The following is a 24,881-nucleotide window of genomic DNA, read 5'->3' as shown; positions in this document are numbered from 1 at the left end:
GTGTAAGTAGAAAGAGTGTGGCCAGTGAGGTAAATATTTGGAGCTTTATTGACCTTTTCACTAAAATAACTCAATCTTTTCTGGTTTTGATTAAGGTTTCTTGGTTTTTTTCAACCTCCCCCCAGCAAATAAACAAAAGGACTCTTTTTTTGTTTGTTTCCACTGAAATTTTCCATGTTGATAAAAAGGATATTTGTAAGTTAAACTATTTTTGCATTAAGCTTTTCTTATCCAGCCCAAACTTTTAGATAATAATGTGCCAGGCTATAAAGGGACTTCCCAGATCCCGGCGTTTGATGAATTAGGAGGAAATCCCATGTTTCCTGCTTAACATATATGTGATTTGGGATGGAGTTATACAAGCAAACAGGAAGCTTTTCTAGTGATGACTACCTAGGGGGAAAGCTGTATACTAGCAGCTCTGAGGTTACTGAAAGCTGGGAAAACCTCTGGCAGCTCTTGCCCGCTGGTCTGACTCACTGCGCCTTACTTGTGTGCGTCGTTTGTACGAGCAGAGCCGGCCTCAAGGAAAGCGACCGGAACACAACTATAGTTCGGGGCTTTCTTTTACCTTCTCCAGCTAGCCTGCACGCTCACAGCTTACAGTCAGTTTTATGCCAAGTCTTTATTTGAGAAAGATGAATCTAAATACAAAAACCACAACCGATGCTCTGCAAAAATGTTTGAGCAGACCTATCACAAAAACAATGACAATACTAAATAAATCCTCTCCCCTCACACCGCTGAAGTTTAGGGTCAGCATTATCTGCAGATGATCCCACTAAACACAGGGAAAAAAACGTACATGCAAAAATACGGGGAATTTTGTTGTCTCTTTTTGCTTGATATAAGCTTCTTCATAACCATTTCCTTTTTAACATAATTTCAGATGCTTGCTTACAAATGATGCAAATTAAGTCTTTCTTTGGATACAGTTTGCCTCCCAGAAGACTTAATACCATTTCCTTCAGATCGCCTCTCGGATAATGTTATGATGGAAAGCTCCAGGGGCTCCTGCTCCCAAGATTGGACTCTACCGAGCACACTCAATAAATCACTCAAAACACCACCATCCCCTTCAGTCCTTGGAAGCAGTTAGCACTGAACTGTGCCTCTGCACAACATTATTCTGCCGCTGTGTTGACGGAGGTTGTAGCCAACTGGAAAACCGCTGCTCGTCTCTTACTCCTTGCTTTTAATCCTCGACTTACGCTTTGAAAGCTTGCACTGTTTTATACCTCCAAGTCGAATGTGAAAGCAAAGATAGCTAATGAAAATGACAGGCGATGTAATTACTGCTTTATTGGCACGGATGCCAAGATCGCTGCCTGCTAAACTTGAATACCTCCACTGGGTGGCTAACAAGATGTGCACTTCACAAACTAGCACAACCCTCTCCCCACTCGAAAGGGAGGAAAGAGAGAATGGGAAAGGGAATGCCATTTTTTCCTGTAGTGACATATAGATAGTTACATGAAACATATTGCATAGGCAGAGCACCCACGATTAAATTAACTTTTATTTCAAAGATAGCCTCCAGTGACGTGTTTTCAATGACAAACCAATGATCTGAACATTTGAGACACACATTGAGTCGAATCCTCTGACTAAATCGCAGCAAACTCTCCTCTACTTCGAGCAATGCCAGTTTACCTAGGAATTCCCCCCTGCAACACCAATTAAAACATATTTTTCTGATAAGCTGCAAAAGCAACTTCTGTGCCTTTTTCCAAAAAACGTAAACAGAACTGAGTCCTCAAAAGTCCAATGATTTGAAACCCAGAAAGACACCAGAAAGCAACAAACATAGCCATACGCTATGGAACGAGTTACTCCAAACAAGATTACTTAGCTGGTAGCACGAAATAAATGTAGTTTCACTTTCCAAAGTGCAGCCATCCTTAGTATTTTACATATACAGAAAACTCTGGTCATATACTGTATGGAAATTCTCAATTATTTGTCCTAGTCAGGCCGTGCTTCTCTGGCCTTCCATGAGAACTGATGTTGCTTTGCATCTTATTCAACTGAACCGGACAGACTGTGCCTCAAAACACCACTCTTCAACTTGCACAAAACTCAAGATATTTACTTGAAAATGTCTAATAAATATAATCCACATTTTCTCCTCTCTTGCTGTGCAGACCAGCTATGGAACTGATTTGCCTGGCCTTGGCACAGAGTTGTATTCCTGTTTTCAGACATACTGTATTTGGAAAATTAAATTAGGAAAATCTTTTTAATATGGTGAATGCTGTTTCCTGTTTCTGACTTTGGATGTCACACACAAAGCTAGTCCCAAAATATAGTGAATAATCAGGGTTTGAGATCGTTACCAAAGAAAAAAAAAGGAAAAAAAAAAGTGGTGTGATGAATCATCCACGTAAAATGATGAAGTGTAAATACACACAACAATTGTGGAAATGTTTAGATACACTCAGGCATTCTTACTGTACAGAGGAATAAATGACACTGACAGTAATGCTGAAAAGCCATCAGAAGGGGGCTGTATTTGATGTATATACTTTTTTTTTTTCATAACTGTTGCAACTGGCTGCTAGAGACCGAAGCCAGAGGAAGAGGAGCCCAGATTCCGGCTCCTGTGTTCCTGGGGAGGAATCCCTCCTCCACGGACAGATCTGTCCACTTTGTTTCAATCCTGCCTAAATAGCACCTTCGTCAGCAAAGCAAACGCGCTGGCTGCTTTGCTTTCGGTGAAGCCTCCTGCAGTACTAAAACACTTCTCAGGGCCAGTATGGGCTACCACATCCAGCCCAAACTCTGCAACAGCACTGAAATCTGCCAGAGCACAGTGCATTAAAACAATTTAATGTTCCAAGTGGGTTTATCCATTCACAATGAAATACTACTTGGCCCTTGCTTTACTAATACAACTACTATTACATCCATATGATCACATACAAGTTGTCCACTGATGCAGCAAGATAATTAAGTCCTTTTCCCCCCTTTTTCCAACGAGATGCATTTAAGTATTTAATTAAAAAAGTGCATCCCCAAAAGGTTAGTACATTCACATGTTATATTTCACTTTTTCCGCACCAAGCATTTTCAAACTGCTGCTGTTGCTAATACAGACTATGCTGGGGCAAGACAAATATCTGCACATATGGCTCTTTTACAGTTTTCTTTTTAAATTATCACTTTGATTTAATTAGGTTTGAGGGGTTAAGCATTAAAAAAATGGACTCTTTTGCTGTAAAGGATCAACTGAAACAAAAATTCATTAATATGCAGTCCCTTTAACTTTTCTATCCATCTCTTATGCCATCGTTATTAGCCCATAAAGCTGTCTGAACCGTGCTTGTCACTACAGATAGATAGCCTGACCCTCCCCCTCTTGTCCCACCCACCCCTCAAAAAAGTGGGGACCACAGTTTGCGGGCTGCAGATGCTTTTAATGCCTAAAAATGAGAGGGGGCCAAGTAGGAAAGCGCAACTGCTGAAACTTGTTCTCTGCTGATTGAAAAGCTGAAGGAAAAGTTGCTCTAACAGGAGATGACACTGAAATACCAGGCAGGGGTAAGGCTTGGGTCCAGGGGTGGTTGCTCTTTCTCTCTCAGTTTGGGATGTTTGAATTCTCATTCTGATGTAGCTTATCATAGAGGTATAATGAATGCAGCGAACAGATCAGAGTTGATTCTGGCTTGATAATCGCTCTGACCCCATTCACCCCACTTTGAGAATTAAGGGCTGCCTCTATCATTGTGGCCATTTCCTGTTCTCTCCTGATAGCAGCAGAAAAATACTTAGACAGCTTCAGATAAGAAGATAAGCAATGCTAATAAAACAAAAAGTGTATTTAGCTCTGCCGAGAAGCTCACGGGAGGATGCTGAGATGCAGTGATATGAATCTCTCCGCCAGGGAGTGTGGGGGTTGGTCCACCAACTACTCAGTTAATAAATTTATTTTCCACAAGGCAATGGAAAAGCAGAAAGCAGAAGCCCCAGCAATGCTCACGGCCTCCTTAGCCTCCTTCAAAAGATTAAGATGGTTGGGGAACGGAGAAGAGAAGCAAAACAAGAAATAGTACTAGCAGCAAGTACTGGGAAAAACATGTACGCGCTCTCTTTCCCTTCCCCTCCTCCCCTTTCTAAATCATAACTATGTGCTTGCTGTATGAAGACATCACTTTTAAGTTTTTTCTCCTTTCCAAGGTATCACAAAGGAATACTGAATTTTTTTGCACAATTAAAATCAAGTCAGCTGGCTCCAGACCCACTAAAAATCAGAAGACCGAGACCAGTTTGGAGCGTAACTTCCACGTGTCCTATTTCTATTGCTCGCAAGGGAATGCAACCAAAAAGATTAGAGGGGTGTTTCCATTTCAAAGGACACAGATTGAATGGAGGATGAATTTGGAAAAAGAGGTTGGGTAAGAATCATTTCAGTGTTCATGCATTTTTGGAAATGTATAAATAAAACAGAGGGAAAACTTTGCCCGGTACTATATGATGAGAAAACTTCCTGAAGAGGGCATAGTTAAACTGTTGATTCATTGCCTGACTGAAGCACCACATACACATACATGAAGATCCCCACGGCAAACACCAATCAGAAAATCCCTCAGCTCTGGGAAAGGTGCCAAAACCAGGTCTGCACCCAAATTCTGTGCCTGGTCCTAACAAATGGGAAATAAAAATAAAAGCATACATGGAAAAACAAGTCCAAGATGAATGACTATATCCCGCCTGCATTCCCAGGATTTTCCACTTTGTTATGAAAGTTTGTGACACGCCACACAACGGGGAGCATTGCTGAAGAGCTCTCCGTCCCTTTCTGGGTAGGTGCGCACTCCTGTGTCCTGTGACAGGTCCCACACACGTGCTGACCTTCGCGGCACAGGGGCCCTGGCTCCTCTCCCCTCGTGGCATTTCTGTCCCACAGCGTTGTGGTATGGAGGGTATGTGTGGAAAGGAGGAACCATCGGAAAGCGTGAGCTATGCCCTGTGGCACTGGGACGCGCGCTCTGAAACAGCCGAACGCAGGGGGTCCTCTCTTCCCCGCTCAGGCCATCTGTCATGCGAATTACACAGAGCGGGCAGATTCCTTTCTGCTCCAGGTCCAACTATCTGAGAGGATCTTTCCCCTTCAACACCCCCCATCTACACAGACTGATATATACCCACTGACATATAGGTCTGCGTGCACATGGTACTATTAAAACCTTTAAATATATAACATCAAACCTGTCCTATCTCAAACATGAAACCAATCAGCGAAAGGAAACAATGGTACGTAAGACACAGAAGAAACATGACACGATGCATAAAGGATTTTTGTACTCTTGTTCTCTGCTACTCTCTTTTTATGACCAGGTTTCTGATCTTCCTGTGAGATAAACACCTAGTATGGGCAAGCGAACACGACTCTGAGGATGGAGTATCAGTGGGAATGGATTAGCATCGTTACATGTACAGACATGATGTACAGCGCATCCAGCCCACCAGCAGCAAGCCTACGGCTCCCGAAAGCCTACCAGGGGCACCGGGAGTCAGAGCAACCAGCACAACTCTCCTGTCAGAAAGGCCATAGAGGAGTGTGCTTTGTAACGGCTGGGTGAGAGCACGGGGTCAGATCCGTGCAGTCATCTCAAGTGCCTCTCCACAGAGAGGATGGGGGGAAAACCAAGCGTTCTCACACTTGCATTATGCTAACAACTCCAAATCAAAGCTTTGGTGCATATTATTATTTCTTCATGACATATATGGTGGGGAAAAAAAAACAACCCCACACAAACAACAAAACCGCTTCTAAAATTCCTTTTCTCTTGATAACCATATAACCAGGATTTCTGAGTGCTTTAATGAACTCGTACATCCTCACCATGCGCAGCTTTGCCCACATGCAGCAGCAACCTCTCTCTCTCTCTCTCCCCCCCTCCAGTGCTAAGGAGGTTGTAGAAAACTATTTCCCAGCAAAAGCCACACAATTCCACTTTAGGTCTAACTCCTAGCAAGAGAGAAGAAAAGCACCGAGAAAGTTTATCCGGCATCAGCTCGCAGCAGAAAAAGCCTCCTGCTGTGGCTGTCTGCCGGGCGGGTGACACACCGAGCCAGGGCTCTTTGTGATGCTCTCAAGATACTGCTAAACACGCACTGAGAAGCAAGACATTTTCAGTCGGAAAGGGGAATTTATACACGGGCTACAGGGGAAACAGATCTAGATGTACTCCAGAACGCCCGACAAGGGAGAGGAAAAAGAAGTAAGCATAAACACAGAAAGAGGGTAAACTCCCTTCGGGTATATCATGTTTTAGGCACGAAGAACGAAGAGCAGGGTACAGTGGGGAAACGAGGGGCTCACGAACGACCATCGCCTGCAGAGCCCCAGGGCACGGCGGTGCCGCTGCAGAGGGACACCCGCCCCGCACCTGCCTTTCCCACGCACCTTGCCAGCCCTCCGGGGCGCACCGGCGCCGCTCCCCCGCCGGCCGGAGGGCTGCCGGCGGGGCTCCTTCAGCCCAAAGCCCCCCTCCGGCCTCGGTGACCCGTTTGAGGACGGAGTGCAGGGAAACGCCTGTCCCGGCCAGGCTCAGCAACGACAGACCCGACCCGGCGGGGGCGACCGGAGCCCCCGGACCCCGGCGGGGGCCGTGCATGCGGGGGAATGCGCTGCTTTCGCATAGACAGAGAAGAAAAAAAAAAAAAAAAATCCCGGCATAGATTTGCATTTTCAGCCCGCACCCGGAGGATGCCCCGGTCCCCCTCCATCCATCCCCCGCCTTACCTTGCGCCGCGGAGCCGGGGCGGCTGGCCCCCAGGACGGCCAGGGCGGGGAGCACCACGGTCTGCAGCAGGTATCCCAGTCCCAGCCCGCAGCGGGCCGCCGTCCCTTCCAGCCCCTTCCCCATGGCCGGGGCTGCGGGGGAGTCGCGCAGAGCCGCGGAGCTTTTCGGTGCCGCCTCTGCCTCCGCCAGCCCCGTCCCACCGCCGGGCGCGGAGGGACGCGGAGGGGCGCGGAGCGGCGCGGAGCCCCCGCGAGGCGCTCAGGCTGCGCGGGGGGCGACGGGGCGAGGGGCACCGCTCGTAGCGGGGGGGCAGGGGCGCTGCATGGCCCCGCGGAGGGGCGCGGAGCGGCGCGGAGCCCGGCACAGCGCTGCCTTCTTCCCGCGGGCGGCTCGGCGCGGCTGCCTCCACCCCGGGGGTGGGCGGGGGCCGGGGCCGGGGCTGGGGAGAGGGGGCTGCGCCGGCCGCCTGCGATAAAATGCGAGCCGGAGCGAGGAGCAGACCCAGAGGAAAGGGGGCGGGGGAGGCTGGGAGCCACCCGCTGCAGAACCGGCCCCCTTTCGCCTTCCCCCGCCCGCGCCCCCTGCGCGCACACCCGTGGGCACACTCGCACGCAGATGCTAGTGCGCACACGTGCACACGTACAAACTCACACTCCCCAGCCCACCCCGGGCAGCTGGGAGAAGCCCCGGGAGTCGGGGCCGCGCTGGTCGGACCCTGCTACACCCGTGGCTCTCTCGTCCGCACACCGTTCCCGTGGGCCTGGCACAGCCCACACCTGCAGGGCTCTGGGGGGCCACGGCCGTCCTTAGGGAGCCACAAAATGCGGGGAGGGGGGAGCCCCATACCGGCCAGTGGGCACCTGTCTGTTCCCACAAGCACCGGGGTGGGGGCAAGGGGAGAGGCAGCACCAGGAGGGACATTGGGGGACCCTTCCTGTCCCTGGGGAACATCTGCCTGTTTGTCCCTCAGGATCTCTGTCTTAAGAGTGGGGTTGTTCCCATCCAGACCTTACCCTCCCACCCTCCCTAGAGCCCCAAAAAGCTCTCCCTCGGCCTCTGCCTTCAATACGCACCCACAAAATCTCACTCAGTGGGATGGCAGCACCCATATCTCAGGTTCACTGCTCAAACCGGGCTCACTTGGGTTTTACTCTTGCTTTCTGGGGCTTGTTTTGTTTTAAGTTACTTTTGCAGAGCCCAGGCTGGCTGTCCCCAGCCACGACCAGACCCACCTACTCACATGCCAGGTTTGCCAATGCCAGGGCGCTGCAGCCCCACAGGCCTCCGCACGCCACGGCACTCGAGGGAGCATCGCCTTCTCCAGCCCAAGCAGGGCTGCGTGTGAGGCAAGGAACGGTATTTTCCTCTGAGGCGCGGCTGTGATCTTCCCAGACGCGCTGGCTTTGCCTTCCGCCCCTGGCAGGAAAACAGTAGCAGTGTTGCTGATGCTGCAGGAGGGTTTCCCAGGGGCCACAGGAGCTGCCTGCCCCCAGGGAGGGGCCATCCCTCCTGCCCCCTGACTTTAGTGCCTTCCCCAGGGAACTACCCAGACTATTCCCCATCTCTGGGTTTGGGGGGAGCAGGGGATTTTTCTCCTCCACAGCAGCTGACAAAGCTGCAGTACAACAGGAAAGCAACGTTTCCTTTTTTTTTGTACAGGCACAGAGCAAGAAAAAGGGGCAGATTTTGTTCTGGGTGGCGCACCTGGGTACACCTGGAAGGTGCCCCAGGAAGGGTGCGTTTCAAGCCCCATGGGCTGATGTACCCAGTAACTCTAAGCAGTCCTGTCCAACTAGAGCACTCCAGCTCTCCATCTCCTGGCTGTATGGCATCTTTTAAGGGGGCAAGTCCTATCCACTTCAAACACTATGGCATAGTTTAGAAAACATTAAGGCTCCACCAAACCTGTGAGGCTGTGTAAGTGGTGGAACAGAAACCTTCAACTTGTAGCCACGTTCAAAGGAGAATGTGGCTCCTGAAGAAGAGCTTTTTTGATTGCATGAGCTCCCAACACCGATCCCTGACCTCATGCTTCCTAGCCTTATGTCTCAGGTTGATAGTCAACAGAGCAGTTCCCCGTGTATGATGTTTGTTTGCCAGTTTTGCCATAACTCTGTAAGTTGGGAGCATCTCTCAGTTGTTGGGTATTTACTGTTTCCCCTGTGCTAGGGGAAACTTTGCAGAGGCAAGAAGAGAGACCCCTGAAAGATGTCACACGTGGAAGATGTATTCGTTTCAGCACCAGCTGATGGGCACATCTACTGCCACGAGGGATGGGGGAGGGAGGGCTTGCTTCTCCATTAAATGGAATTAATTTATTTTTGATGTTTTCGGGCTTCCCAGGAGTAATACCTATAGTTCCAGGCTTAGTTTCTAGTTAGCAGCTCAGTGACCTCATTAAATAGGTCCATCCCAATTTCAAGATGACGTCCCTGCAGCCCTGCCCGGTGATCCCTGGTGGCTGCCAACCTGTCAGCCTCTCTGCCCCACAGTAGGTGCATGGGGGAGCTGTGACAGAAGTGATGGCACAGGGACCACAAGCTCTCGGCTTGCGGAGAAAGCAAGTCTTTTCCCAGTACCCGAGGTGTGGTGGACTACAGAGGAACAAGGGTACTGGTGTTCAGTAAACACTTTTCTGCTGGAAGTAGATAGACCTCGACCTCGAGAAGATGGTTCAAGCAACAGTAAAAAATAGCTAAATAGGGGTCTTCTCTGAAAAACGTGCTTTCAAGTCCTTCTATGCTCCATTATGCATAACACAGGGCATCCAAGGATGCTTAATGTGCCTGTATCACCGAGCTTCCTCAGAGGTCCTCCATGCATTGACAAACGGCACTTGTGCCTGGGCCATCCTTAACGCCACCCTGCTGGATTTTGCCTATTCAGGAGCCAGTCTGTCCCAAAGGCTCTTTATGTTTGTCCCTTTGAGATAAGCAGAATTATTAGCCCAACATAATAAATTTCAGATTTGACACAGGAGTTAAAGAACTGAGATAATTCAGGGATTTGGGATTAGAAAGTGCAAATTGCCTGGACTTATTCCAAAAGTGTTTTTTTCTCCCTGATAGAACCTGGGTGGAGAGGTATTTTCCCAGCTGTTTGAAAAGTTCATGACTTAAAAGTACACGTAATGTAAGTCAGTCTATCATCTTTTTGTCACCTTACATGTCCTTAAAAATCACTGCATACATTTCCTAAACTCATCAGAGGCAAATATTAATCTCCAGTTTTCATACTTAGACAAAAATATCAAGCATCAAACAGTTTGCATTGGGAAGTGGATTTAGCAGCCTAACAGGTGTTGCCTTAGCTAGCTTTTCAGGTAAGTTCAAGAAATTGCAACTCTAAATGAGATACCCACGGTCAGTGACTATAAAATCTAGGGTAACATTTAAAAGGTTTCTGTGTAACTTGTGTACTTAAGGGTTTGTTTGTTTGTTTGCTTTTCCAAAAGAGCTTTTTAAATGAGGGTTAGGTTCTAAATCAATACCTGAAGTTTTTTTCACCCCTGCTATCAACTCAGGAATTTCAAGCTCTTGACAGGCAGTTTTTCAAAGCACAGAGCTGGTGAATTTGACTTCAGTGTATTTTATTGCCCAAGTATCTGGAGTTGCAAAATAATCAATTAGAAGGCATATTGGATTTGAAAAGTCCTATCAGGTTTCATAATTAATATTATGAATGGTAGTATAGGTACCAGGTTTTGCTCTAGATGTTTTCTTAAGATCCTCTAAATTTATAATGATTTATACAAACCTTAATCTAATTACAGAACTCAAGGGAAATTTATATTTTCTTTTGTTACAGTGGCACAGCTCAGGACCACATTGCAGCAGGCACTGTACGAAAACAAAGACCTCCGATCCCCGTTGCAAAGAGTTGTGAAATTTGATTAATGACTTTGGAGCAGAGCTACTAAGGTACCCTGCATTACGTGGGACTTGAGCAATGCTGGTTGGAACAAGGAGAGGAATTTCTTCAGTGCATTGATAAGTAGAAGTAAGATTTGGTAACACATCCTCACAGTGAGCACTGCGTTCCTAGGCAGATACTGTCACCACTGGACAACTGGCCTGAGGACTTATTTAGTACACAAACATTAATAACGGATGCAGATTCGGGCTCCACGTCAGGACACTATGTTTGATAGTCAAGATGCTCTCAGCTACTGAGATATACCTAAAGCAGCATGGAATATGTGAGCAAGGGCTATATTTTGCAAGGTTCTCTGCTAGCTGTTTGCAATGCTGGGTAACACGTAGCATGAAAGGTATATCACACATACCTGCTTTTGGCTGTGCCATTCTCCCAGGCTCTGCCATGCTGCACTTGTCTTACGGCAGAGCCCAGGACAACACAAGCCAAAAAGCAGGTGTGTGGCAAGCCTCTCACTTCACTGACATACGTACCACAAGCTATCAAGTACTGCAGTTTTATCTCGCAGTTTAGATAGGCAATTACTTCCTCCATGGTTGCCTTGTGTGATACTGTGGGTCAGCAAATGAAACTACCCTTCTGATATCTTACATTTCAAGAGCAACACAACCTCATTCCCACCAAAAACTGAGCATTTTGTTTTTCACGCTGGGACTGACTGTGGTGGAATTGTGGTCTGAGGAAAATTTCTTTCATAGCTAATCTAATAAAACAACTGATTGTGTTTCAGCTTCCAAAATCACTACTTTGCTTATTTATGGAACCAGATCTTCCAAATTTTCATCCATACTCATGCACTATAGTACTGGGCTAATTTTTCAGTCTTGACACTATATTAGCAAGACCGTAGGTATATGTTATTACCCACAGAAACTGTTTAAACAGTGTTTCACCTCACAACAACCATCTCTCTGAAACTGTGGTGAATCACCTCAGAGGCCATACAATGTCCTGCTCCTGCATGCCTTTTCAGGTCCACATACTCCTGTTTGTTTAATAAATTTACAGCAATTAACAACTTTGATGTCCTCACTGTTCTTTTGAACAGTGAGGCTCTTCGTAATGTCTGAAGAGGACATTCTTGAGCTAAAGAACCATTTCAAGTATTTATACTAAAGGTAGGGCCAAATTCTGTCCCTGTATTCACACTGGATACTGTGTGCATCATCCTGTTGTATGCTACTGTGCATAACATTCTGTTGTCACTTGTGCAAGAGGATGCTGCTGGAGCTGGGGACTCCTATGCCTGGGGAATACAGATTTAAAAAAAAAAACAAAACAAAAAACCAAAGGTGTTTAAGTCTCACTTTCAGTAGTTAGGGGCATCATACTCTTGAATGGCAATGGGACTTAGTCTCCTTGCCCATTTTTGAAATCTGTGTCCTCCAGCTACAGCCAAATAATGCACCCAAAGAGCTTTTTCTTTTTACGTGAATTATCTGTAAACAGATCACAGATTTCTTATTTATTTATTCTCTCTTCACATTTGTTTGGTGAATATTTTCTCTGAACAGTTCCTGAGCTGTAGTGCATTCATGCACAATTCATCACGAGCATCTAAAGTTCAGTATTCAAACTATTTTCCTTATTCCTGTTGCATGATACACTATCAAAACATTTCCCATGTACAAATATTCAGTAACACTTTAAAAAAAAAAAAAGAAAGAAAAAGCTTGATCATTTCAGTCTCTGTATTCATTTCCTGAAAATTCACCGCAGAAATACAAAAGGTGAGACCTCCTGTCAGTTTGTATTTGTTAGGACGCGAAGCGAGCGTTCCCCCGGCCCTTCCTGCAGGCGCCCCTGGTCGCGACAGTCGGCTGCGCGATGGCGATGCCTCCCAGCAGAGGGAGATGTGCTGCATCGGCTCGGCCCCCGCTCCGCAGCGCTCCTCTCTCCAATAGACGAGTCATGAAGGTTTTAGGAATACGTCAGAGTCCCATGGCTTCTCATTATCTAAGCATTTTATCTGGGAACAAACCTCTCTTAGGTCCGGCCCTGTTAACTACATCATCCTACAACAGGTTTCCTCGGGCTCCGGCTTGAGCTGAGCTAAAGGATGTGAATAACTTGAAAAATATCTCAGTCTGTTGCACAACACAGTTATATTCCTCTCTCGCTTTCCACTCTTTTTTATTTTTGTAGCATTGTAACTAGACATCTGTCTTTGCGTTGAACATTAATGTGACTGACGGATGTCACTCTCTACTCCGGGATCATCCCCATCAGTTTCCACTTAAGTGTTTTTGTTTTATTTACTAAGTATTCACTTCTGATTGTCCAGTTCAAGGTGAGCTTCCCACAAATTTCTTTTACTGGTGTCCCAAGAATCCTCTCCCCAATGTCTCAATATTCCCACACTGCCCACCTCTGCCTTACACAGGGGCAGATCTTTGGGATCTTTGTTTCAAATTCTCCCTGTAGGTGTGTACACTAGGTTGTTCTTACTGTATTTGTTATTTTATGGATTCTTTTGCCTGATACACTTCACATAAAGTGACATTAGAAAGAATTATAATTACAGTACTTATTAAACCACTTCTTAAGGGACGAAACTGATAGCATGCAGAAAGAAATATGAAGAATGCATAAGGAAACTTTCTGGCAAAAGATGTTTACGAAGATGCAGGTTCTATGAAGAAATACATTCCGAGAAATTTAATTGTTAACATGGTATTTGGGTGCTCTACAATAAGATCAAACTTACATACAGACATGTACAACATTCGTTTGTCATCTCCTAGATAAAAATTGGCATATTTTTAATTGCTACGGATTTTCTTTATAATTGAATATATTTGCAGTTTCGTGCATGAGGTATTTCGTGAAAACAGATCACATTACGCAAACTATGGGAGTCTGAGTATCTGGCAATGCCCTGAGCCTTCCCATTTATATCTACTTTGTGAGGTAAAGCAGCTATGACAAGAACAGCCAGCTTCACGTGAGTAGTTTGTGGTTGGTTTTTTTTTTTTCCTTTTTCATTTTGAAACTTGACAAACTACTCCATTGTACAGTGGGTTCTAAAATGCAACTCTTCCTACTAGCTGCCTTCCTAGAATGAATTTACTCCCACAAACATACAGCCAGATTATCTTTTTTACCCCACAGAAAGAAGCTTTCATAGCAAAACCCCTCAAATTCCTGAGCAGTGTGTGACAGTAGGAGGGAATCTGTTGTAGGTGCCTGTAATGGGAAGCCTGGCTGTGTGTTTTCAGTCCTTTCCCTCCCGGCCTCTTGGTGGCAGGGCAATTAGAGCTCAAATGTACAGGGAAAAGATATCCCAGTACAGTAATCAAAGCAAACATGATATAGATTTTGATTACTCCAACAAGAATGAAGTCTTTGTTAACTGAAGTAGCTGTATTGATTCGAATGAGGAGGTGTATTTATTCTGTTTCGTGAAGTGCTCCAAGCTGTGTGTGTATTTAATGCTTATGAATTCAGAGATGAAGGAGTAGAAAAGTTCTGTGTAAAACCATAGAAGAGAAACTATCATTTCCAGAACATTTATTCTAACATTCTTTTCATAAAGGCAGTTATAATACTTGTAGTTATCATTATCATCTTATAATAGACTTAATGTTTCACAAACAGCATGATTTAAGTCAAATAATTAACAACATTCCTGACTGTTTAGCAATAATTAGTTTGTTTTCATAGAAAAAACTCGGTTTCATCTATCTATACAGAGGCTGAAAAATGATGGAATAACAAAAATGTTCAGCCCCACAGCTGAAGATGAAAAGTTTATGAAAACAAAAATCACCCGTGATGACAACATGTGATCCTGTTTTAAGTCTGACCTTTAGCTCCTTAAAGCGCATGTTATTCAATGCTAGAAAGTAACTTACGTGGTTTGTGTTACTACAGCAATTTAAATCGACAGCCTTAAGATTTCTTTGTCTGAGGACGTTATTAGGGATTCAACTGTGCATTTCCTTATGTGCAACACAGATAATATCAAGCAAAACTTGAAAAATAAAGAGAAGATTCCCCTTACTTCTGAAGTCTAATCATGACCACATGCGTTTCTCGTAAGGCACTGAAAAAAAAAAAAGGTTTCAGTTTTGTCCCAAGTAGATGTAGTTATTCTGGGTCTGCTCTTATTTCAGATGAAGTTCCACAGAGATTTATGGAAACCACTCAGACCCTTTGGGAATAAGTCCTCCATGTGAAAAACTTTGTGCCCTTTCACATATAGGACTCTCTCTACCATAAAGATAATAGTGAGAGCGTTATTTTGACTGGAGAGAATTGCAGGTTATCTGCAGCTATTTAGTTTATTACTGCTTTAATTCGAGACCTACGATTTTAGTCATTGTTTCTCTTTTGAGTAAGATTTTGAAAGGTACTACCAAATAAATGGACCCTTGGCTGTGGCCCCACACAATGCTTTCTGTTATTAGATGTCTCAGTTGATCTGTGTTCGAGGATGATTAAAGCATCTTGCACTGATTTTCTTAGCTCTTTTCATTCCATGTGCATTCATAAATTAGTTGATGGTAATCTATTAATAAAAAACTTAATATTCTACATTATCCTCTATAAAATGGTGCAAGTTTTTTCCTCTTTTTTCTTTTTCTGAACTAGAACTGTTCACAGACTCTCTTCAAGAGTCTGATAAGATTCAGATTACAATACTGGCTTGATTACGGCCAAGACTTTTGCTTGTAACATGAACTCTGAGATGAAAAGGGATACCTTACCTTCATAACTAAAATATCATTATTTCATCTCTAGGTTATTAAAAGCAGTTCTGAAGTGTGGAACAAGAACTTACCACCGAAAAACTCGATATAGTAAAGTCCAGTTTCTCGGACCCAACAAAGGGGTACCAGTGATCATGCTATCGGCAAGAAAAAGAGCAATTGCTTACATCCTTAAAACCTCCTCCTTCTCCAGACCACAGGAGGTCAAAAAGGGAAGAACACGATTTTGACAACAAGGCTAGACCATAACAGACCTGCCTGGGGACTCATCGATTTCTCTGGAATTAAATTGTTCCGAGTAGCAACAATGCCAGGTCATTTAACGATCCCTTCGAAAAGCAAGTTTTAATGATCAGTTGACCAAGATAGAAGGCATAGGATGGAAGAGAGTAGACACAGGAGGGGGACGAGATGGCACATTACTTGATAGTCTCAAAATTCACAGGGAATGGTAGTAAGTTTGTTAATGGAGAGCTCTTGATGCTTTCTGTTTGCTCTACATGCTCTCAAACATGTTCTGGAAGAGGAAGGCATAAATTGGAACTGAGCAAGAGTAGCATTTTGGAGGCTGCTGGCTTTTTATCCTTTGAATTTTTAATTGATAAGGAAGATTTGGTTACTTTAGAAGAAAAATGAAGAACTGATCAGAGTTTACAAGGATGAGCATGTGGGAGGACTGCAGGGGATGGAACACTGTAAAAGTAGTGGGACATTATATATAAGCAGCAAGATCCTCTTAGAAGAATCAAATAAACAATATTATCATAACTGGGACAAGATTCACAGTTACAAGTCAAGAAAAAATTTCATGATTCTTACTCCTCTCCACACCTCTAACATTTCAGGGATTGTCAATATCCCTCCAGGAGCACAGAGCAATGTAGCTCACCCCATCTTTAGCCAGTTTTCTCCCTTTTTTTTACACCACCCCCCCCAAAAAAAAAAAAAAAAAAGAATTTATTTTACACTTAAATTTACTTTTACTGCACACACGCTTTCCATCTTTCTCTGCAAGGAAAATCATTCTCACAGTGATGCAGCTTGCACTACGGCCCTGTTCTGCTTTACCCTCCCCAAAGGGAAGGCCATCGGCTGTGTGTAGCAGCCGGGGTCATTGTCATGGCAGGCAGAGAATTCAAAGACCTTAGAGGTCTCAGTTCAGAGGGGTGTTCAGAGATGTCTTAACAGCATAGCCTTTGGCGACTGGCCTCAGCAGTTACTTACTCATTGTCCTTTCCACAGTGATGCCAGGACAGCAGTGGTTTGCACAGCACTACGTGCTGTGAGCTGGACTGCCTTTGAGTGTAAGTGGAAGGAAACTCTGTAACTTTACCCATCTAGGCAGATCTTGGTGCCTGGTGGAGCTCCAAAAAGAGTGCAGAGAGTGCAAAGGAACCGCTGTGCAGGCTTACCCCGTTTTGGCATGGGTCCAGACCTTTTGTTGCCCTTTTAAGGGCATTCTTCTGCCCTAGGAGTACCATGTGTCCTTCATGTTTACCAGAGAATTAAGATCTCTAGTGACAGTGATCATAGGATCAAGAGGCAAGTCTACATTCAGTACCATGTTTATCCTCCTAGCTGGTTTTCCCAGAATTAGTACACACATCAACAATTCCATAATGTATGAGTAAGATCTGTTTATTCCTTACCACAGCTCCAGCATTAATCATTGGTGCTTCTCCAAACCACCAGTAAAACTCTGTGCTGTGGAAGAGCACTAAACAACGTGTAGTGTCTTGGAGCAGGATCAGGCTCAGACCTAGTCTGGACTTAGCAATACAATTTTTCACAGGGACATTACACTGCAGTACAGCTCTCTGCCCCCAAATAAAGGAGTTTTTCAGTTTACCATTCAGCTGATTACAGAAAGCATTGATAGATCTATTTAGTCACATGCCTTGCTTTTGACCGGTAATCTTGGAGAAAAGATTAGAGATATCCAAATGTAACCATATAAACAATTTTGAGAATGGCAGATCATTTACGTGGTTCTTTATATACAAATTATAGACAAAAAATTATAAGCTGAGAAGACCCCTAACATTTTACAGTGCTGTAGAAAGCTGCAAGGCTAAAGGTAATGGCGTTTGTTTGGGTATCGGGTTGGTGTCATGCTTATTCTCTGCTGATGAGTGGCATGATTAAGAAACCTGTGCCAGTCTGGGGATTTATGATAGGAGGAAAAAGACATTTTTATGTCACTGCATCTAGTTGATTCATTTGAAAGCACTGATAAATAGACACAGCTTGTGGTGGAACCAGAAGCTGAGCTGCCCTTTTTTCCTGTCTCCTATTAAGTATTAATATAAGGTGAAGGTTATTGGTATTGAGAGGCATAAACTGAAAGCAACTGGAAGAGAAAATAACAAAGAGGAGAACTAATATTTGTCTGGAGTCACCTAAAATCCATGAAAACATGAAACAAATCTTGCATGCTTCATCTGTTACTGGTTTCCTGAGAACTTCATCAGATATCTCCTATTGAACCAACTCCTTCCATAGCTACTAAAGGTTGTGTGTGCGTTAGCAGATTGGCCGTGCAACTACATAGCCTTGCTGCAAATCACTGCGGGTGTGTGCGTTTCTTGAAACTCCGGGCCATGATACTCAGTATGGTTTTCACCTCTCACTATAATAGTTTTCATCTGGACCACCTAACTGCCTGTGGTTTTTAATTCAGCTGGTCTGCAAATAGAGGATGCTATTTTCCCCACGTACAATATTTATGTCCTTCGACATTTAAACCCCAATAGAATTTGTGCCAAAGGTGAACATTAAACCAAAGAACGATTCCTTTAATTACATCTGCTACTGACACAAATATTCTGTATAATTGGAATCTCCTGCTAGTACTCTTATGAACTACTGTATACCTCTGGCAGGAAAATAAGCGTTCGCAAGTTTAAGGAATTCCATATGCATTTTATTGATGGTAATTCTGTTAGTTGTGCACTCTGAGGCTGCTGCTGGAATGACTGTTTTGGCTGATGGATTCTGTACACAGAGCGTACATTCAAGAGGAATTCACTAGGGAACTGAAAAACGAGCCATTACCCTTGTATAGACATTGGGAGGAAAAAACCCACCAAAACAAACCCAAAACTTAATACAACAATATTTATCAGGCATGGTTCAGCCTGGGTGGTGGGGTTTCTAGAAAGCTTGCTTAAATGTTTGTAGGCCAGTCCAACAATGGAAAAGTTTAGTGTAAGTACCTAAAACATATGTAGATGGCTTACAATCTTTCCTCAGACATTTCTAAAGATATGCGCTCCACGTGGCTTATCTTTCTTTGTCTGTCCCCCTGACATACACAGTCCTCAGCATAATCTCAGAGTTTTTTTCAGGAGGGTGGGGTGGGAACCGGTTGTCATTCTTGGTTACTTGTGGAGACATTCGCTCTCTTGCCCTAACTCGTCTGCCTGCAGGAAGGCAGGCAGCTAGGAGCTCCTTGGCCAGCGTAAGTACTTGCAGTCAGTAACCACAACCAGGTCTCACTCTCAGCATGAAGGAAATGCGTTGCCTACCAATACCGCTTTTCCCTAACTCTTCACAACTCCCTTCCAGCCTTTTTGCAGACTCTCTGGGAGCTGCAACAGACTGAGAAACACTGACTTAGAGGACGGCTGGTAGGCTATTCAACCTCTCTGCAGATACCAATACAAATTGATGGCAAAGGAAACTACTCAGTTCTGAAAATCCCAGCACACGTGAAAGGTCCTGGCAATTTATTTCTGTATAGATTACGGAGTAAGATCTGATGAATCCACACGAAGTATCTCTGGGGGAAGTCTTATTTCCACTAGAGAAGAGCCCACGCAGAAATGCTTGCCACAGTTTCTACCAAAATTTCATGAGCTCCCTTGAGAGAAAGAGAATGGACAGGAGTACTTGTCATTAGAGGTAAAGTGCCAAGAGGCACAATGCAAAGAGGATTAACAGTGTCAAGAGTTTGGGAACTTGAGGATGAACATTTTTAGTCTAAAGCCACAAGGTTTTGTGCTTCCAGACTCTTCAGGTCATGCCTGGTCTGGGCGCATCTTAACTAGACATTAAATGGAACTCATTTATCCCTTAGAAATCATAGAAAGAAAGGTTGGAAGTTGATCTCCCTGCCTGAAGGAGGAGTAAATTAGCCTATGTCTCAAGCACACTGTTAGGAACGACAATTAAAATCTAATTCTAATTAGCAACACTGGCTGCTACTCTAAATAAACAATGATGCGCAGATTCGTTGTGCAAATTCTCAGCTGCAGAAGTAGGCAACTAGTAGACAATGTGTGAGTTAATCACCTCTGCAACAGCAAACGGACTGGCTTGTAAATACACAAAACACACACTTGAGATTTCTTTTGCAAGATGAATTACTGTGAGAGCAGACATTAAGGCTGATGCTGAGGCCAGGGTAGCCTCTTTAGGCTTTAGTTAGTGTTCGATTCAATTTCTGGTTAATTAGGGCTGAGAAGTTGGAAAGTTTGCAGGTCTGTTGCATATTCTTTACCTGCTCTGAGTAGGTAAATGAGAAACTCCAGGCTGTCAGTTTTCTATCTCTAATAATCATCCAATAAAAATTAGAGAGAGGCAGAAAGTCTCCAGCTGCCAGCTTGGATTCATTACTGCTGGTCATGTCATCTGGAGAGCCAAAAGAAGCAAGGATCCAGGAATTCTAAGCATTAAAGCTAAATTGTCTTTTGTTTAACCATTATTATCAAAAACATCAGGAAATCTGCAAGCCGTGTTCCACATAAGGCAAATATAGGGCGCTGCATTTGCTCCTCTCGATTTATGACCATGGTCCTAATGCATACTTTAATTAATTTCAGCAGCACCAGCTTCTGATCCTGCATATATCCCACCCCACGGTAACTTCAGAAATGTGACTTGTGCGATTACTATTCATGTGTGTACATCCTGCAATATGCCTAGGGCTAAGATCCTCAAAGTTCAGCATCTAAATATCTTTTGAGATTATGGCCTACATTAAACAGAATTGAATTTGAGATACATTTTGGCATAACAATTCCAGAAAGTACACTAATAACTGTAATAATCCCTAACCTAACTGTTATAAGGGAGGGGAGTTGTGTTAGAATTACAAGAAATAGAAACACATAGAAATATTTAGAGTATGTCACCCAACATTATCTATTGTGCTTTTTAATTGCAAGGGAGCTGGGACTGCAGCGTAAAACAGCAACACTTGTGAATTTGGACTGCCATTACTGTCACATTTTGTTGAGTACTACATTTATACACATTTTAATGGTACTCGAAATAGAATGCCAAACCTGCTCGGCTTTGCTTGCTATATAAAAAGAACCTGAAGTCAAAGTCTAGAAGCAAAGGAAAGAAAAGGGAAAAAAATATGAAGAAAGAATGGAAAAAGAGGAAAAACATAAGCGATTCCCTTCCTGGAAGCAACTCAATGGAAGAAAATAACAATAAAACTATTACAGAAATAAAGAAATATGATCCACTACTCCATAACGAAAGTAGATCTTTTTATTACTGTATAATATGTGAAGTGCTACCTGCCAGTAGTTAAGCATCAAATAAAGCTTTTCTCTTCATTTTCAAAACCAGAATCTGAAAACTTGACAACAAAACTGGGCTAAATACAAATCCAATTAGTTTCATTAATCCCATTCTGTACACATTTTTAAATAGCCCTTTAAAACTCTTGATTACCATTTATGTGCAAGACTTAGAGCCCCAGGCTTCCACAAAAATATATATTTTATGACTTCATGAAGGCAACTTAATGTATTACAAAGGAAGAGGAAAAGGAAACAATTTAACCCAAAGATGATTGTATACCTTCTTGCTTGTACTTCCATACAGCAATAAAACTTTTTGTAAATAAGGGACAAAATTGTCCTCTTATACGTCAAATTGTAGAGCCCATATTAACATTCATGGCCTTTCCTGTATCCCATCCTGAACAGCTTCAACTACAGCTGAAAGTTTGAGTCTAGCGATTCAATAGAGACCTTTAACTTGGCACTTACTTAAATTCTGCTTCCCCAAAGTGGTGTAAGTAAATTTGCATACACTGAACTTATAACATTAAAAAGGTATGCTTTCCCTTCCAAAACACTACAATCCCTATTTTTGACCTAATTAAAACTTAATTCAGCTCAACTATAAGAGGACCAAAGCTGTAGAATGAGGTTCACAGACACATGGATGCTGAGTTGCAGACACAGTAGATGTGAACGGGCATTTAAGCTGCCTTTCAATTTGCTGGCAGTGTTAGCTTTTTAAATCATTCCTGGAAATGCAGCTTCTGAACACATGATGCCTAGACATGATATTATAGTATTACGTCACTGCTACAGCTCTGCAAGTCACCCCAAGTTAGCCTATCAGTTTAACCAGGATGCAGACAAGCTGCATATTTGGGAAGAACATGGAGAAGTTACCTTTGTTTTCAGAACTTAAAGGACTCCCAAGGCACTGACTGCATTTCAGGATCACACATCCACGCCTCAAAGATTAACATGTTGCCAGTAATAATCATCTGAGCTCGTATCTCTTAACTGAATTTAAAGGCAGTGACATATATAAAATTAAATCTTAAAATTAAATAGTTCAGAGTAAAGGACTTGATCTCTCATACAGTTAATGAGAGGCGTCTATTACAGAAAGTGGCCATACAAATACCTAACTTAAAAATGCAAGTTAAAGAGTGTTTCAAAACACTGGAGCAACTTCAGAAGAGCACTCATTCTGTGTAAGCATTCACTGATGCTAAACTCACTCTAGGTTAACACAAGGAGAGTAAAACTCTTTGAAATTCAATGACACATGAACTGGACTTGAATTTTTAAAGAAAAATGGATACCTTGCTATACTGCCTTGCAGCTCAGACCTCTTATGACCTCTTACGTATTGTGTAAAGATGAGCTGCAGAGGTTTGCACTATAGTTGCGCTGCTTGTGAAGACAGAGTGGGTTTGTAAGCACATTTGCAATCAGGTCCTATATCCCTGCAGAGCAACATTAAGATTAGTGGGGCTGAAATCAAGTTTAGGGACTGTCCCATACATACTCCTTCACGGGCATAGAATGCAGAAAACTGGGGAAAAGCTCTGTAGCAACTGTGAAAATACCCTCTAAGATTTTCCTCATTGTCCCATGGCATGGTCATAGCAGTGTCTCAAATGATCTAGAAGTGATTGTTATAATGATTGACATACTCAGTTGGGAAATAGACTGAATTTGCCTGGGAGAGAGAGGCAGGACAAAAATCTCTTCTAATACAATTATTTTCTATGGGATGCAACAGGTCACATATGCACAACCTGTAGTCAGCAGTGCATAATTATGTGGGGGTTTTTTTGATCACCAAAGCAGTGCAATAGCTGAAGTACAAGAGCTGCATGAGATAGATAAAAATACAATCAAGTTCTAAAAATATTTAAAATTTATAGCCAAATGTATCCTGCCCAGGATACGTATCCTGCTGCCAGATCTGGATATGACTTGCACAGAAATGAACCATCCTCTTCCTTTGGTAGCCGGAATTCCTAGTAGCAAGTGCTTCCCATTGAGGGTGCAGCGAGTAGCTGCCTGCTAATCTTGTTTCCTTGGAGGGCCTGCAGCTGGCTTGCTCAGTGCTTAAAGTTAGATAAGTGCTTATATATCACAGCAACAGGCATTATAAATATCCTGCTCTGCACTTAGGAAGCTGCATTAAGCCCAGTGCAATTTACTTGTGCATCTGGAGGCAAAACATTCAACGTGGTTTCACCCGTTATCCATATTTGTAACGACCTTCCCAACCATCCAGCTGAAATGCCTGATGTCTGAAGATGCTGAGCCAGCTCCTTTCTGCCAGCACCTACCTGGGAAGCACCTATGTCCACCAGCAGAGCTGCACTGCAGATGTGGCCGAGTGCCTGCTCTGTGTGCTACCGAGTGGCATCAACAAGGACCTCAAGTCAGTGGCCTCAGGGAGAGTCAGCACCTCCTCGCTGCTTTCATTCCCAACAACTTCAGTGGGAACTCAGGGCACTTTGAGCCTCCCAGTTGTGTGGCCAGCCCAGCTACCAATACAAGTCTCATGCCACACAACACTTTGGAATCCACCTCTGTCCTTTGCTCCTAATGTGACCTGCAGTTGAGCCATTGTTGAGAGAAGTTCCAGCTCTGAGTAATTGCACTGTCCACGTCAACATGATTAAACAAGCAATACATTCAGAGCTTTGCATATAGATAAATTAAAGCTTTTTGTTCAATGGCACTGAATGCGTTTGAGTTTAAAAGGGTATATAGACTGTCCCTTCAGTAACCCTGCTTTGTCATCATGATACACCACCCTGTACTCCTAGGCTCAGGAAGATTAAGAGAAGCATTTACATCTTGCATTAATGAAGCAACAGATTACAGGGTTGTGCACTCTGTTACTGCTTGTTTGCTTATTTTTATTTATTTATTTATTTTACAACCTAAGCAAATCAAAGTTACAATGGGCTGAAGAGGATGATCTCAGCTGCTGTCTGGAAGTAATTTTATAATTGCCCTACAACTCAGAAATTATAAAACCTACATTTTTTCCCATGGCATTGAGACCACCAGTTACTGTATTTCCTGCCATGCTCAATGCTGTTTGTACTCAAGAGGTTTCTTTTCAAGAGGAAAACTGTTTACATTCATGAGCTAAGATAAGATATATTGTGTGGTGAAGGATATTTGGTTAGAGAAGAAAAAGACTGGGAGATGGGAAGAGAAAATAAAAACAGTAAATGGTGACTTAAGCCTTCAAACATTCTCCCTTTTTTTTTTTTTTTTAATAGTGCTTTGGGCTTTTTTGGAACAATTTCTCAGCAGAAGTCTGGGGGTTTCTTACAGATGAGAGTTATGTATTTCCCCAAAATTTTTTCACTATCTGGTTGCAGAAAGGAGCACAGTTACCCTCTCAAACAAAAGGCACCTGTAAACCTACCATCATTAGAGAGGATCATGGTGACTCCCAGCAACCTTTGTATGAGGGGACTTTGCTCAAATTGACATTTAGCAGCATGATAAATGTAGCAGCAAAGCCTGGTGGCAAGAGGCACAAACCTGATCTTTCTTATTTAATCCCAAACCTTCTGTGAACCCAGCAGATAGCACTGAAGTTCGAAATTACCCACAGGTGTGTCTCCTCAGGGTGAAAATGTAATTATGATAAATCCTACTTCCTCATTGTACCCTTATAGCTAAAGGTAAATGGAATGAGTCAAAACTCAAAATTAACAATTACTGACCTCCTTTCAGAGCTGTTAAAGTATCTCTCTCCCTTGCCTAAGACATGCTGTCTGCTGTCTTCTGCTCGTATGACAGATGATCTGCAGCCAGCGTTGACATTTGTACAGTCACTCTATTCAGATTCCGGAGCACTAAGAGATGCTTTTACTTATGAGTACACACAGTACAAGGAAAAGCTGCCATACAAACCAAGGGGAGGCAGGATGCAATGAACCAAGCAGCCAGCCTTGTGC

The 24,881-nt window shown here is 43.6% G+C and overlaps 1 protein-coding gene and 1 long non-coding RNA gene across 3 annotated transcripts in view; both read right to left on the bottom strand.

Moving 5' to 3' along the window:
* UNC5C (unc-5 netrin receptor C) overlaps nucleotides 1-7,217 on the bottom strand; it is a 256,963-nt gene extending 249,746 nt beyond the window's left edge. For both annotated transcript variants that reach the window (XM_075751579.1, XM_075751580.1), the window contains exon 1: nucleotides 6,749-7,217. In XM_075751579.1, coding sequence (XP_075607694.1) covers nucleotides 6,749-6,872 — 124 coding nt within the window. In that variant the 5' untranslated portion in view covers nucleotides 6,873-7,217. The remainder of the gene's footprint in view (nucleotides 1-6,748) is intronic.
* The window catches only part of LOC142601713 (uncharacterized), a 446,015-nt gene that overhangs the window by 400,392 nt on the left and 20,742 nt on the right, over nucleotides 1-24,881 (bottom strand). The gene's annotated exons all lie outside the window — the stretch shown is intronic.

This window comes from Balearica regulorum, chromosome 4 (genome assembly GCF_011004875.1).
Source record: "Balearica regulorum gibbericeps isolate bBalReg1 chromosome 4, bBalReg1.pri, whole genome shotgun sequence".
Lineage (NCBI taxonomy): Eukaryota > Metazoa > Chordata > Aves > Gruiformes > Gruidae > Balearica > Balearica regulorum.
The sequence above is the reverse complement of the archived record's forward strand: the minus strand, read 5'-3'. Positions and strand labels throughout refer to the sequence as shown.